This window comes from Rutilus rutilus (genome assembly GCF_951802725.1).
Source record: "Rutilus rutilus genome assembly, chromosome: 13".
NCBI classification, from domain to species: Eukaryota; Metazoa; Chordata; class Actinopteri; order Cypriniformes; family Leuciscidae; genus Rutilus; species Rutilus rutilus.
Window position 1 is genome coordinate 10383678 of NC_140218.1, and position 14293 is coordinate 10397970.

Here is a 14293-nt window from a genome sequence, read left to right on the forward strand (position 1 = left end):
GTAAAGAACTACAATCCCATGAAGCATTGCAAACAGCATAATCAAATTAAAATGGAGAAATATAAACCTACTAATTTAAAATTTTTGATTATTGTAACAAACTTAAAATATATTGTTTTATAGAAAGTATAAATATATGTACACATACACAAATATTTTGAGAGGCCAACTTGAGATTTGCAGTGCTTCATGGGAGTGGGTGGAGTTTTTGTGTGTTTTGATTGTGGTGACTCTGATTGGTGGAATTTTCTGTACAGCATCATGGGTAATGTAGTTTTTCACTTCGAATTCGGATATTAAACGTGATTATTTTAAAACTAGGCTGACGGAAGCAAATACCATCAATTAACATCCTCGTAGCTCACATCAGGGCTTTCTTGAAAGGTTTGTAAGTTATTAGCCACATTTCCATTACCCTTCAAATTGCGCAAATTGAAATACGCCCAATAGAAACTCAATTACACAAAAACTCCCATTTATCGCAAACAAGTATTTACGCTAGCTTGAGGTGGTTTTTCAGGCAATTCGAAAAAAATATTTCGCAAAACTGCAATGGAAACAGTTTTTGCGCATTTACAGGTCACCTGACGTTGATGACGCAGTGTGTTTGGACAGGATTCGAGACAGAGTTCTTTATTAAATTCATAAAAGACAGAAGAATTACAGGAATACTGGATTCTAAACCTCAAACAAATGCCACAATCAAGACCTCGAAGCAGATATGACGGAGAAACACCTCATGTGCCGCTCTCAAGTATAGGCTAAGGGTCTTTCCTTGCCATTAATGATTGGAAAACACACTTACGTCTCATTTGATTAATAATAATGGCCAGTGCGGTGGCTGAGATTTACATAAACCTACCAACGTCCGTTGCTATGATTTTTGGAATGACTTATCGCCAGAGGAAAAAAAGTTTTAGTCGCATAACATCGGTTAATGGAAACGGCGTCATTTCACAATAGTTTTTTGTCGACATTTAGAAAAAAATCGCTATAGTTTTGCGCAAATCTGTAATGGAAACTTGCCTACTGAATCAATTTTCTATGGAGAAAATTTTGGTTTTTACTTCCAGAACCTGACTGTTGCACTCCACAGTCATACAGTAATAGTATGAAAAGGTATAAATGAATGTGGACAGAAGCTCAGATCATTTAATCTCAGAAGAATTTGATAAGAAATGTTTGAGTTCATATTGAGATCTGCACGCTTGATTCCAGACTTTTGGCCAATCTGAGGCCGAGCACAGTCTGAGAAAATGTTGAGATCTCTAAAACTCCACATGCCATATAACTGGTGTCTATCTCATTTGGCATGACCGTCATAGTGCATTATGGGTATTCTAGCAGTTGAGTGTACATCGGTTGTACATTCGTTGTTGTGGTGCATTATGGGATTGAATGAGTGCACTCGATAACGTCCACTGTGGTTTCGGACACCACTACAAATGGCTGTTCCCTCAATAGTGCCCTATTTAAGGGTATAGGGGGCGATTTCGGACACAGCCCATGAGCTTCTCATTCTGATGCTAACATGGCACAGCTGGTGTCGGGTCAGTGTAAATGGCCACATTTGTATGCATCGCCTCTTCTCGTTCAACGCTGTGACCCCTGGTGAGCACTGTGGGTAATCCGTATCCAGTTGCAGTGACGTTTCAATCTGGGCTTGCGTGCTGATGGATTTATTAAGGAAATGTCAAATCTATTTCTCTCTACTTTATCCCCTCCCGTTTACAGTGCGTTTTCACCCTCGCTGACCTTTCGCAGTGGAGAGGAAACAATCATCATTAGAAACTCATAACAGAAATATGAAGCATATGTCCAGTTTATTCTTACCATTGAAAAGAGCATCATAATCTCCTTGTATGGATACACAAAATATTGTTGTGCAAAAAATATGATTTGGGCACTTAAGTCACAATTCAAAATGTCTGAATGTAATCGCATTAGATGATAACATGTCAAAATGAGTGACATTTATTTTAATGATGTCAATGTTAATGATTTAGTGGCATTTAAATAAATAAAACAAGAGATGACCTGTGTAAAATGCAATACAATGACATTTGCAATGTGGAGAATGTCCTGCATTTACATTTCTGAACTAAGCAATGCCTGAACTGAAGCTTGCAAAGCTAAAAAGGTTTGTGCACTTTTATAGTGTTGTATAAATTCCACTTTATATCTCAATCAAAAATAAGGAGAAAGAAGTATTGAGGTGAGGAATTTACGAGAACATTGGCCTTTAAATAAAACAATAGATTTTCTGTACAAAAATCAAAGCAGTGTTTCTTCAAACAATTGCAGCGCCATTACATTAGTAGGAGGCGAACCTTGCAGCAATGTGGAGAATGTCACGCAAATTGCCGTATACATTTCTGATCAAAACAAGCTTGCATAGCTAACAACGTTTAATAGAATACAACATGCCGCTTTCAACGCCTACAGAAAACACTGTTATAAGCCAATTAAATTGTGTTGAGTTCAAATGCTGTATACTTCCTTGCACAGGTCTAGTGTTTGCAAACACCTTGCATCTTTGCATGGCGTAAATTACATAATTTCTTATATCATCATTCTGATGGATAAAAGGTTCTAAGAGAAGATAAAGGACATTACATAAGTGAGCCGACGTGGCGTGAAACAGCCACACGCACAGGAGAGCTGCCTTTATAACCTCTCAAGTGTTATGAACCATGATCAAGCTATTCCACTTTTTTTGGACAAAATTATCAACTTTACAGGACATTTCTCGGTTCAAATAACCCTCAATATAATTTTTCTCATTACACTCACTATTTATATAAAATAAATACGATTCATTTAATATAAAATTATACATCCACAATTAAATAAAATATTGAAAATATTAGGTGATTTAACACATTAAAGCATGTCTCAATTAAAAAATATTATTAGAATTAAGTTATTAACCTCATTGGAGCTATTGAGGTGTTAACATTGACAAAAACATTGACCGCAAACTGATTTTGTGTGGAAATAGTTTAACCACATAATAAATCTAACGCTGCTCTATAACCTTCGAACATGTTTGTCATTAAGACTTTCTATATTTGGAGTCTGCCATGAAGAAAAAAAGCTGTTTTATAAGAGAAGTTTTTTTTTTTTTATAACTTAAGTAACCAGAGTGAACTATTCCTTTAATTCCATCTAAAATGAGCATAATTGATGGCCACTCGTGCATTTTCAATAACATATCCCTGTAAAAGCTAAAACAGCTATGTTTTTTTTTTGTAAAAAACAAGAATTTTTCGCATGCTGATATTTCAAAGTAACACCACAGGACTGTATATTGATCAATGCTTTAAAAATAATAATAATAGGCAAGCTGTTGAAATGCTGTCAAATGTAAAACCATCAGATTGAAACTCAAAGACATTTTGTCAGCTGGTTTGCAACAGTTATTAGTAGAATCAACTGTGTGTGTGTGTGTGTGTGTGTGTGTGTGTGCATTTGTGTGCGTGGGTGTCTGTTTGTGTTTTGAGAGGAGAGTGACTGGCGAGATGATGTTTTAAATTTGACTGTGAGGATTTTTTCTGAAGGATCTCTTGAAGAAATCATAGTGAAATGACATGATAAATGTACCTTCACAACTGCTAGAAAAACACATACAATTATTGAGAGAGCTGCTCTCCATTTCATTTGGCTCTTTCCTTCAAGTGACTCAAGACTCTCTCTCTCTCTCTGTGTGTCTGTGCGTAAACACCCTTATACTGGTATCTTTACATGCAAATTAAAGCTGTGCATATATTTAATCAGAGCTGTGTATATATATATATATATATATATATATACTGTATATATAGTACAGGCCAAAAGTTTGGAAACATTACTATTTTTAATGTTTTTGAAAGAAGTTTCTTCTGCTCATCAAGCCTGCATTTATTTGATCAAAAATACAGAAAAAAAATTAATATTGTGATATATTATTACAATTTAAAATAATTGGTTTTCAATTTATTATACTTTAAATGATCATTTTTTTCTGTGATGCAAAGCTGAATTTTCAGGATCATTACTGCAGTCTATCACATGATCCTTTAGAAATCATTCTAATATGATGATTCATTATCAAAGTTGGAAACAGTTCTGCTGCTTAATATTTTTTCATAACCCTGTGATACTTTTTTAGGATACTTTGATGAATAAATTAAAAATTAAAAAATTAAAAAATTCTCAGTATTGTAATTTGTACATAATTTGGGCTTCCAGCTCATAAAACCCACGAAAACAGGATTTCCAAAAATTAGAATATTACATGAAATCACACAGTAATTACACAGTGATGCCATGGTCATTGAACCAGGTTTTGGTTCTTTTGGCAGTGTGGGCAGGTGCAAATCCTGCTGGAAAATGAAGTCAGCATCTCCATAAAGCTTGTCTGCTGAAGGAAGCATGAAGTGCTCTGAAAATGTCCTGGTAGACGGCTGCGTTGAGTGGACAGCACAGTGGACCAACACCAGCCGATGACCAACACAGACTGTGGAAACTTCACACTGGACTTCAAGCATCTTGGATTGTGTGCCTCTCCATTCTTCCTCCAGACTCTGGGACCTTGGTTTCCAAATAAGATGAAAAGTTTGCTCTCATCAGAAAAGAGGACTTTGGTCCACTGTGCTTTATTCAATCCAGAGTCAACGCAGCCGTCTACCAGTTCAGAGCACTTCATGCTGACTTCATTTTCCAGCAGGATTTGCACCTGCCCACACTGCCAAAAGAACCCAAACCTGGTTCAATGACCATGGTATCACTGTGTAATGACTGTGTGATTTCATGTAATATAAAAAAAAATTGAAATCCTGTTTTCGTGGGTTTTCTGAGCTGGAAGCCCAAATTATGTACAAATAAACAACTAAATACTTGAAATCGTTTAAGTTGTGGGCCCTGAATCTATAATCTATGGAAGTTTAACGTTTTGAATGGAATTATGGAAATAAATAAACTTTTCCATGATATTCAAATTTTTTGGAAAGGGTCTGTATATTCAAACGCGCATACCTATAGACTGAACTAATAATACGCATGTGCACGCCATCAGCGTTCTCACTGGTTCACGTTTTTGAAGTTTGCGCAGAAAGAACTTGAGCTTTCTGTTAGAACGGTGTCGTGTTAGCGGCCCCTAAGTTAATAACTAATGATCGTTGCGACGGAAGTGAATCAATCAAAACTAACTTTAGTTGGACAATAACTTTATTATAGAGCTACTGTAAAGCCAAAACAATCTCTGTAAAGCTGCTTTGGATCAATCTACATTGTTAAAAGCGCTCTATAAATGAAGACGAGTTGACTTGACTAAAAGTCCATGCAACATTTGCATGTCTAGTGTTATTTATATTGTCACATGAGAGTTTTGTCTGAAGAACACACCAAAATTGACATCTTTACATTCATCCTGCTCTCCTTGGCTACGTTATTAGAGTTCAAGAGAGAATCAGCCGATTCATGAATGAGTCATTCTTTGAGTCGGATGTTTTCAATGACTCCATTGGTGCAGTTATATCGAGTCCATCTCACTGACTCAACAACCAATTATTTTAATTGAATAATGACATCAATTTCAGTCTGTTTCTCACACAAAGCCATCATATGACATAAGTTTGGTTGTGTGAATCACAATTATGATGCTTTTATGGTGCTTTTTTGAAGCTCGAAAGCATCAGTCCCCATTACTTGTAATTGCATGGAAAAAAATTAACCAACATGGTCTTCAGAATTGTTGTGTGTGTGTGTGTGTTGCACAGATGAAAGAAGGTTTGGATTGACATGGGGATGAAAAACATTTATAGATTTAATTTTTTTGTGTGAAATGACACCAACCGAACAGCTCTTTACCTGCAAGCCTGTGTTATTTAATTTTTTACAATTGTAGTAAGAAAAGACCAGTGCAAACGAGGGGTTTCGTAACACTTTCACTACAATTAAACCAATGAACCTCAGGACATTTATAAGGTTCATCATATCTGCTTCTATCATATGGCTTTGTGCATTGAATGGTTGACATCAGGGGACAAAGAAAAATATTGAAATATTGAAAGAAATATTGATTTGACAGCACTGACTTGAACTGAATTAATCTGGATAGTGACACTATTGTCTTAAAATTTGTTTCATAAATGATGAACCTTGCATCATCAACACTATTATTGAACTAAACTGAATCAACATAAAACTAAAATGAGCTTATTAAGGAAAATATTGTCTTTGTAGAGCTGCTTAACAGAAATCGACACTTTAACCGGAACACTTTAAAATGGCTTTTTGAACTGGCATATAATGCACCAAAGATTGCTAAAGTCAACGGATTTTATAAATAGACCTACCAATCTCTGTGTAACAATAAAGTAATGATTGATTTAGTAGTATGTCATTTCAGGATTGAATTCTAGAATCCATTCTGCAAAAGCACACATTTCAAATGACCTCATCAGGTCACACATCAATTCAGTGAGAAACATCAAGATATCATCTTGTTAATCATGGTCGTTTAAAATCTAATTTTGCGTAACAATGTCTTACCTTTTGACACTATTACCAAATAATAAGTCAAGGTGATTCAAAACCATGACTGACATTATTATTTCTGGTTCACCAATGGCCTTGGAAAGTGCATTGCATTATAAAAAAACATGATTGAATTCTGCCTGTCTTTTTGCTCTTTCCAGTTTTCTTAGGATGCACTGCTTCCCTTCACATTTATTTATATAGTGCTTTACCCAATACAGATTGTTTAAAAGCAGCTTCACATCAATAAACAAGCAAATAACGATGTTAATGTTGCAAAATTCATCAAGAAACTAATTCACTTCCAGCTGTAAATCAGCTCTACAGTGCTATTATTCAGCTCAATTTAGTTTCAATTCAGCTCTCATCCGATAGTTTCAATGCAGTTAAATCAGTAATATTACTGAATATTAATTGTCTTTTAAACCCCAAGAAAGAACCATGAATTGCATACAGAAATAAACTGCAATCTGAAGGCTTGTAATGCATCTCATCAATGAAAACCCTCTCTACTTCCCACTAATTAATCTCAATGCAATTAAAGCCCTCAGAGCATTCAGTATTCCTTTCAGATTACAGCTATAGTCAGGATCTTGCCTCGTCGCTGTGGTCAGATTGCTGGTAAATGGCCTATTTTAGCCAAACGATCCATCCTAGGTTGTCAATTAGTCGCCAAATCCAAAGCTGAAAGTTCATCATGCAGCCATGCACAGATTATAACCGAAGGCAATTATGCTCTACAAGACATGTTTTTACACAAATTATGGCCATTTCAGTCCTAAGAGATCAAGTGAGCATGTGGACTATTAAGAAGACTTGCAACATGTCAGAAGTTCACAATGCAAGAGAACATTTCAGCCATTTGTGCAAGAGGGTAATTTAACAAGCAGTAACCTCTCCAAACTGCATCAAGCTACCTGTAATTTTCGAGTCTTCACATCGATTTTATAATTCATCTGACAACACTCAAATGGGCATAACCTAGTGGTTTACTTCCATCCCTTAAGAAGTAATCAAACTAGACAAAAATCATGGGATATGCAAACTGATGCAAGATTAACGTGAACACAGATGCTAATGGAAGCCTCGCTACCATTTAAATCACTGCATATTTTAGGGTCATTCAATTGTGAATTCTGTGACTATGATAGAAAAACATGCAGCTCAAAATTCAACTTAAGCTTAAAAATTAGCAATTAAATTACTAAAAGTTTAACTAAAATGAAAATGAAAAGTAAAAAATAATAATCCAAAATATAAATAAAAACTATAGTAGTATATAGGCCATATGTCCACCAAAGCGTTTTTTTCTTTTTTCTCTTAAGTCCAGCGTATTTTTTCAGTTGTGTGCAATGGGAGCGGTGTGTGTTTAAAAAACACGGCGCTGAGCGTCTATTTCACGCAGAGTTGATTGCCTTTTTCTTCCGGATGCCGAGAGTTGAAAAATGTTCAACTTTGGGTAAAACGCAGCACTCATCACTGTCACTTTTTAACCAGCCGTCCAATCACAGTGGAGGAGGGGTGGGACAAATGGTGCATTCAAATCCTCTTGGGAAGTTGTGTTTACGAGGTCTGGTGTGTTCAAGTCACTTCGTTGGAGCAAGATGGCGGTGTACCTTCTCTTTATTAACCTCAAAAAATACAGCAAGGTTTTTAAACTTTTAGAAAATGCATAACAATGAATATTTTTTTAAGTAGTTTATGAAGCCACTGTAAACTTTTATATTGTTAGATTACAATGCTTTCATATTTTGTGCAGGCAATTATCTTATTTTGTTGTAAATAAAAATGCCTGACAATGTCACTGCTAAATACCTATAAATATTGTGGTATTCTGCCACGTTTCTCACTGCCACGTCCCCAACTTGTAAACATCGGGGCTTAAAGAAAATCCTGAGCTTCCCACTCGTATTTACGACTTTGTGGTGGCATTCATGTGCGTCAACTCGTAAAAACGATCTTTAACGACTTTAACACACGAAAATACCACACGACCAACCACCACATCCTACTTGTACAATGCCAACAGAAGACAACAACAGAACTAAATCATTTAAAACAGGGGCCAGAGAAAGTACTTCACATTGTGTCGACACAGAATAAACTATCTACGAAATCAGACAATAGAAACACTCAACTAAAGCGCTCTCAAGCGCACACAGCGAGGCGGTTTCAGCTGGCTAAAAATGCTTTGGTGGACACACAGCCTTAATGATACTAAAATAACCCCGGCTCAAACATACATATTAGTGAAACCTATGATGGAGTGTTTAATGGTACAGGGTCAAAGGTCAAAGTGTTCTCACGTTTGGTTGCACCTTACTAATTTTGGAAGTCTAATTCAATTTGGTGGATCTGGACAAATTGCGTTATACAATCAGTATAGCGATGCCTTGAGGTATCTTTAGCGTCTTAAGTGACTCTCATTAGAACCTTGGGAGCGAGAACAGGTTGCATTAAAAGTCAAGTCAAGTCACCGTTATTTATATAGCGCTTTATACAATACAGATTGTTTCAAAGCAGCTTTACATTGATATCAGGCTGTTGTTCAGCTGTTTTTCAATTATTAAATTAATTAATTTCATCTATAAAGCAGTTCTGAAAATAGTCAGACGCCGTGGTATAACGAGCACACTTGGGCCCTCAAGAAAGCCGCCCAAAAAATGATTTGCATCAATATTTCGCATTTCGTGGAAGGAAAGTATTATTGCATACAGAAAGGCCTTAAAAACTGCTAGATCTGCTTACTTTTCGAGAACAAACACAACCTTAGTTATTTATTTGATACAGTGGCTAAATTAACAAGAAATAAAACATGAAAAAAAAAAAAAAAAAAACCTGACAGAATACTTGTTATTTTGTACACACAATAGATGTACTGTACAAAATGCAATGCAGTAACATTCTTAAGTCTCAGACAATTCAATTCAAACAATTGCTCTGTCGTGACAGTAGCAACAATGTAGAGAATAAATAAATAAAGGAGAATGCTGTAGATCGTAATATGTTTGCAAACAAGCTACTGCAAACATTATAAATGCACATCTGCTTATTTAAGGTTCAGATTTTGGATCTGATTTTCCACCATCTGTTTTGGCCGCACTGACCTCTGTGGCTGGTAAGAAGAGTTTACACAGTTAATTCAAACATTCCCACTAAAGTCAATGGGCATATGAAGAGCAGGATGAGAGAGTTCTCGCATACAAGCAAGACGCTCAAAGGAAATAGGCACATATCAAGGGTTTTGCGCTTCCAGGAACTGAATGGTGTTTTCTCAGAAATCAGCTCCTGTTTTCCATTGATGACGGACACTCCTAACCCACTTTCAACTTGCTGCTGTGCAATTCACACTCCTCTCTGCATAAAATGGACGTTTTAAGTTCCTGGCTGTGCTAAAATCATATGACATTCTCAACCTTTCCTTTTACATCTTTTTTTCCCCCAAAGATTATTTGCATTCAGAGCTTCCTAACATGGTTAGCCGTATTGCATCAGCATTGACTGAAACCATTTATGAAAACCAGGGCTGATATTTTGGATTCCGGTGGTTGCTTATTTTGTGCTTGTTTTGCCAGATCAGGTTGCTTCTTTATAATTGCATTGCATTTATGAGCATGATGCATATGGATAAATCAAGAATGGCTCTTAATTTAGTACAGCTGGGCTAATTTGTTAATAATTAAGAAAATAGGTTTATTAAAACGAGCTGATGATAGGCATGTGAGATGGAAGCCAGGATTGCTGGGTTTAATATTCATAATGATGAAAGCTGCAGTCTATAACTTCTGAAAATCCAGCTAAAACTAGCTTAAAGGAGAACTTGGTAACTTTTTTAACTTCATAAAACTGTCTAGAAATCATTTGGATGGTTAAACAACCTGTTCTGGTGATATTGGTGACTTTCCCCGCTCCCCCCAGCGTTCCCAGGCGGAAAACCAACCTTGCAACTTGGGGACTACCGTCCCGGCAAGATAGAAATTGGAAGTCTCGTGAGAAGCGAGAACGAGAACGAGCGCGAAACACGTATTGCTTTACGGCAATTCGACATAAACACACACGCATGTATGATGTATTACCCATAGTTACCCACCTCGGTAGACATAGCTCCACACGATACAGTTGGCTTGCTCCGATCAAAACAAACGCACATGAGCAGCGGTAGAGAGGGGGAGGAGGCCGCCGCAAGTGAGTTTTTTACGACCGTGTTGTGAAATATACGCCCCCCCACAGCTGTAGGGGGAGCTCGTGGGGAAAACATGCGACAACAAAAGGGAAAATCAGCGAAGAAGTGACTAGAGTTCGCTAGAGTTGCAGAGTTCTCCTTTAAGATAATGAACGTTTGGAACATGGTTTCTACCTGGTTCAAGCTATAGGTGGTTGAACTCTGGTCGGCTCCAGCAGCAATGTCTTAAACCACCAATTAACTACCAAATTTAAATTGTTTAACTACTGTAGCCAGCAGACGAACCCACCTAAGCCAGCTTGGACTAGACCAGATACTTTTATTGAGGATGCATTAAATTGACAAAAAGTGACAGTAAAGACATTTATAGCATCACAAATAAATTATATTTTAAATTAATGCTGTTCTTTCGAACTTTCTAATCATCCAAGAATCATTGTTTCTATAAAATATGAAACTGTTTTTACCATTGATAATAATCAGAAATGTTTCTTGAGCTGCAAATCAGCATATTAGAATGATTTCGGAAGGATCACGTGACACTGAAGACTGGAGTAATGATGCTGAAAATTCAGCTTTGATCACAGGAATAAATTACATTTTAAAATATATTCAAGAATATTAGTGTTTTTACAGTATTTTTGATCAAATAAATGCAGCCTTGGTGAGCAGAAGAGAGTTCTTACAAAAACAAGAAAAAAATCTTACCAAACCCAAACTTTTGAACAGTAGAACTAGATATTAAAACCAACCCGATCTCACGGCAATTCGTACGAATTTTACGAGGTGGCTATTTCATACGAATTCATCCGTTTTTTGCGAAATCGAACGTATTTTACAAGCTGCCCAATTCGTACGAATGACCTACCCTGGACCCTGCCCCCAGACCTAATCATTACTGGGGTTTAGACAAATCGTACGAATTCGTACGAGTGAGGTCGTACGAATTAGCCACCTTTTGCTCACTCGTACGAATTGGTTGTGAGATAGCGTTTGATTAAAACACATTAAGATGGTTTTTAAAGCGGGACCTGGAGCTCAACAGACATAAAATCAGCTTGTTATCCATAATGATCATTATTAAGTCTTACCTGGACACGACCAGAGGCAAAATCAACATCTTCAACATCCTCATCAGCAGCTCTCCAGGGAACTGGAAGTATTTCACTTCCTGGAGGAGAAAAACAAACAAACAAAAAAGACCAGTTAACAACCAGTTCAACAAGGCAGAAAACGCTGAGAATCAACATGTGAGAGAATTATTGATATACTATGGTGGATTTGGCCTTTAGGCTTTTTTCCCAGTGTTCAGCTTTAAAGTTGCATGCATGTGATGTTCAGTGGTCAGGGCTTGTTTCAATATTATCAGGTTTTGCTTTCATACTGTAGGAATGAAATGGCCATCAGACATCATGTTTAAGTTTTAACATTTAATATTTCCAAAAAAACCTCCAAAGACAATGTGTTTCTGACCCACAATTATGCCTCTATTGTTTAACTTCAGGCAGAAAACAGCTGGAATCAGCAGATCTTACTGAGTTGGCTAAACGCTTCTCTTTATTGGCACTCGGCAGTGACCGCAGTCCAAAACTGAAGAAACTGCCCAGTGATAATGCCCAAATCTCTCTCTCGCTCTCTCTTTGGTTGGATGTTTGGCCTGCGGTCAGGGCTCTGAGAAAGCCTCTTTGCTTTAAGCTATGTATGTTTTGTGGTCTGCTATGAGAGCAGAGGACTGCCAGAGCGGAGAAATTAATCCATCTTAAAACGGCAGAGCGGCTCTCCATCGACTGCTCACAAACACACAGATATGAAAGTAAGATAGCTATACCGTTCAAAAGTTTGGGGTTGGTAAGATTTTTTTATGTTTTTGAAAGAAGTCTCTTCTGCTCAGCAAGGCTGCTTTATTTGATAAAAAATAAAACAGTAATATTGTAAAAATGTAAAATAACAATTTGCAAATATTTTAAAGTGTAATTGTGGCGAGGGGGGGCATGGTTCAGCGATCTCTGCGATGGGAGACGAGCGGTAAGTAAGAAGGTCAAGTGCAAATGACAAACACCTGTGTCTTGTTGCAGAAATTGGCATGGAGAGACCGGATATAAGCTGCTGGGAAACAGTGAGCGAGGAGAGAGCTCGTGCTGTGACCGCCTATGAGAGCTGGAAAGCAATAACTATTGATGACTGTCACTGAGCACTTCTGTTTACAGCGGACAGGAGTTTGGTTGTGTTCCTTTTCGTTTCAAATAAACAGCACGAGTCTCAGTAAGCCGACCCTGTCTTCTTCCTTCCTTTCTCTGAACATTGTTAAACTGGTGCCGAAACCAAGGACACACAACCATCTGGTCCTCCGCCAGTTGGATGGCCAGGTCCAGCTGCTGAGCCATCACGGCCCCCCTCCCCAATGTCTAGTAACCTGAAGCGCTGCTGCTCTGGGCTGAGGCCGACCCGCTGAAGAATGGCTCGTTTTAGGTCTTCGTAGACCAGAAGGTTCTGGACCGGTAGTTGCTGTGCTGCCATTTGCGCCTCCCCCGACAGCAGGGGATGAAGCGTACCGGGCCAGTGGGTTTGGGGCCACTCACATGCCCCTGCAGCAGTCCTCTCGAAGAGGTCCAGGAACGCCAACGGGTCGTCCTGGGGACCCATCTTCATGAGGCACGTGAGTGGGCAGGGCCGATGTAGAGGGATTCCCCGCAGTGCGTCTGGACAAGGGCCTGGAAACGGCGTGCCTGATCCTCCCTCATGTCCACCAGCGCCTGCTGTTGCTCTTGATAGAGTCTCGCGAGCGAACGGATGACATCCGCAAATGGCGAACCTGACGGGGTTTGCATGACGGTGGCGACGTTCTTCTTCCTTCCCGGCTTTCGGCACCAATGTAACAATGTTCAGAGGAAAAAAGGAAGAAGACAGGATCGGCTTACTGAGACCCGTAGGGCCCTTTCATACACCCGGCGCAATGCAGCGCCAAGCGCGACGCAAGTGTCTTTTGCTCATTTCAACCCAACGCAGTTATTATTTTCATGTCCTGCGCCACATTGTTTAAATAGCAAATGCATTTTGCGCCCATGGTCGTGCTGGTCTGAAAACGAGGTGTGTTCTGGCGCATTGTTGGACCAATGCTATTTTGAGGCAACTGAAATAGACTGCGCCATTGACCAACTGAAACCTGGTCTAAAGTCAATGGCGCAATATTTATTTTTTTGTTATTTAAAGAGCACATTAGTAATGTGCACCTATAGGCGGGTCCACAACGCGCATACACTCTGCTGCAGCAGCACACAAATATTAAAAATAAAAGGATTACAATGTAAAAGATTATTATTGTGTACATAAAGATATGGTGGAATCCGGCTTGTCCCGTAGATGGTCTGCTTGCTCGCTTTAAATTGCAGAAGTGAATTCGGACACGCCCTAAGTGCACTTGCGCCCTGCGCTTAAAATAGGGCCCACGCTTTTAATTTTCAACTGAAAGCAACACAACCAAACTCGCGATCTCTGCGCTCTCAACAGAAGAAATAGTTCTTGCTTTCCAGCTCTCATCAGCGGTCACAGCACAAGCTCTCAGATTGGTCTCTCTCCCCGTTCACCGTTTCC

The 14293-nt window shown here is 38.4% G+C and overlaps 1 protein-coding gene across 1 annotated transcript in view; it reads right to left on the reverse strand.

Moving 5' to 3' along the window:
• Positions 1–14293, reverse strand: part of slc1a7b (solute carrier family 1 member 7b) — a 59955-nt gene that overhangs the window by 29339 nt on the left and 16323 nt on the right. Inside the window, exon 3 of the mRNA XM_084427419.1 lies at positions 11794–11873. Coding sequence (XP_084283545.1) covers positions 11794–11873 — 80 coding nt within the window. The remainder of the gene's footprint in view (positions 1–11793; positions 11874–14293) is intronic.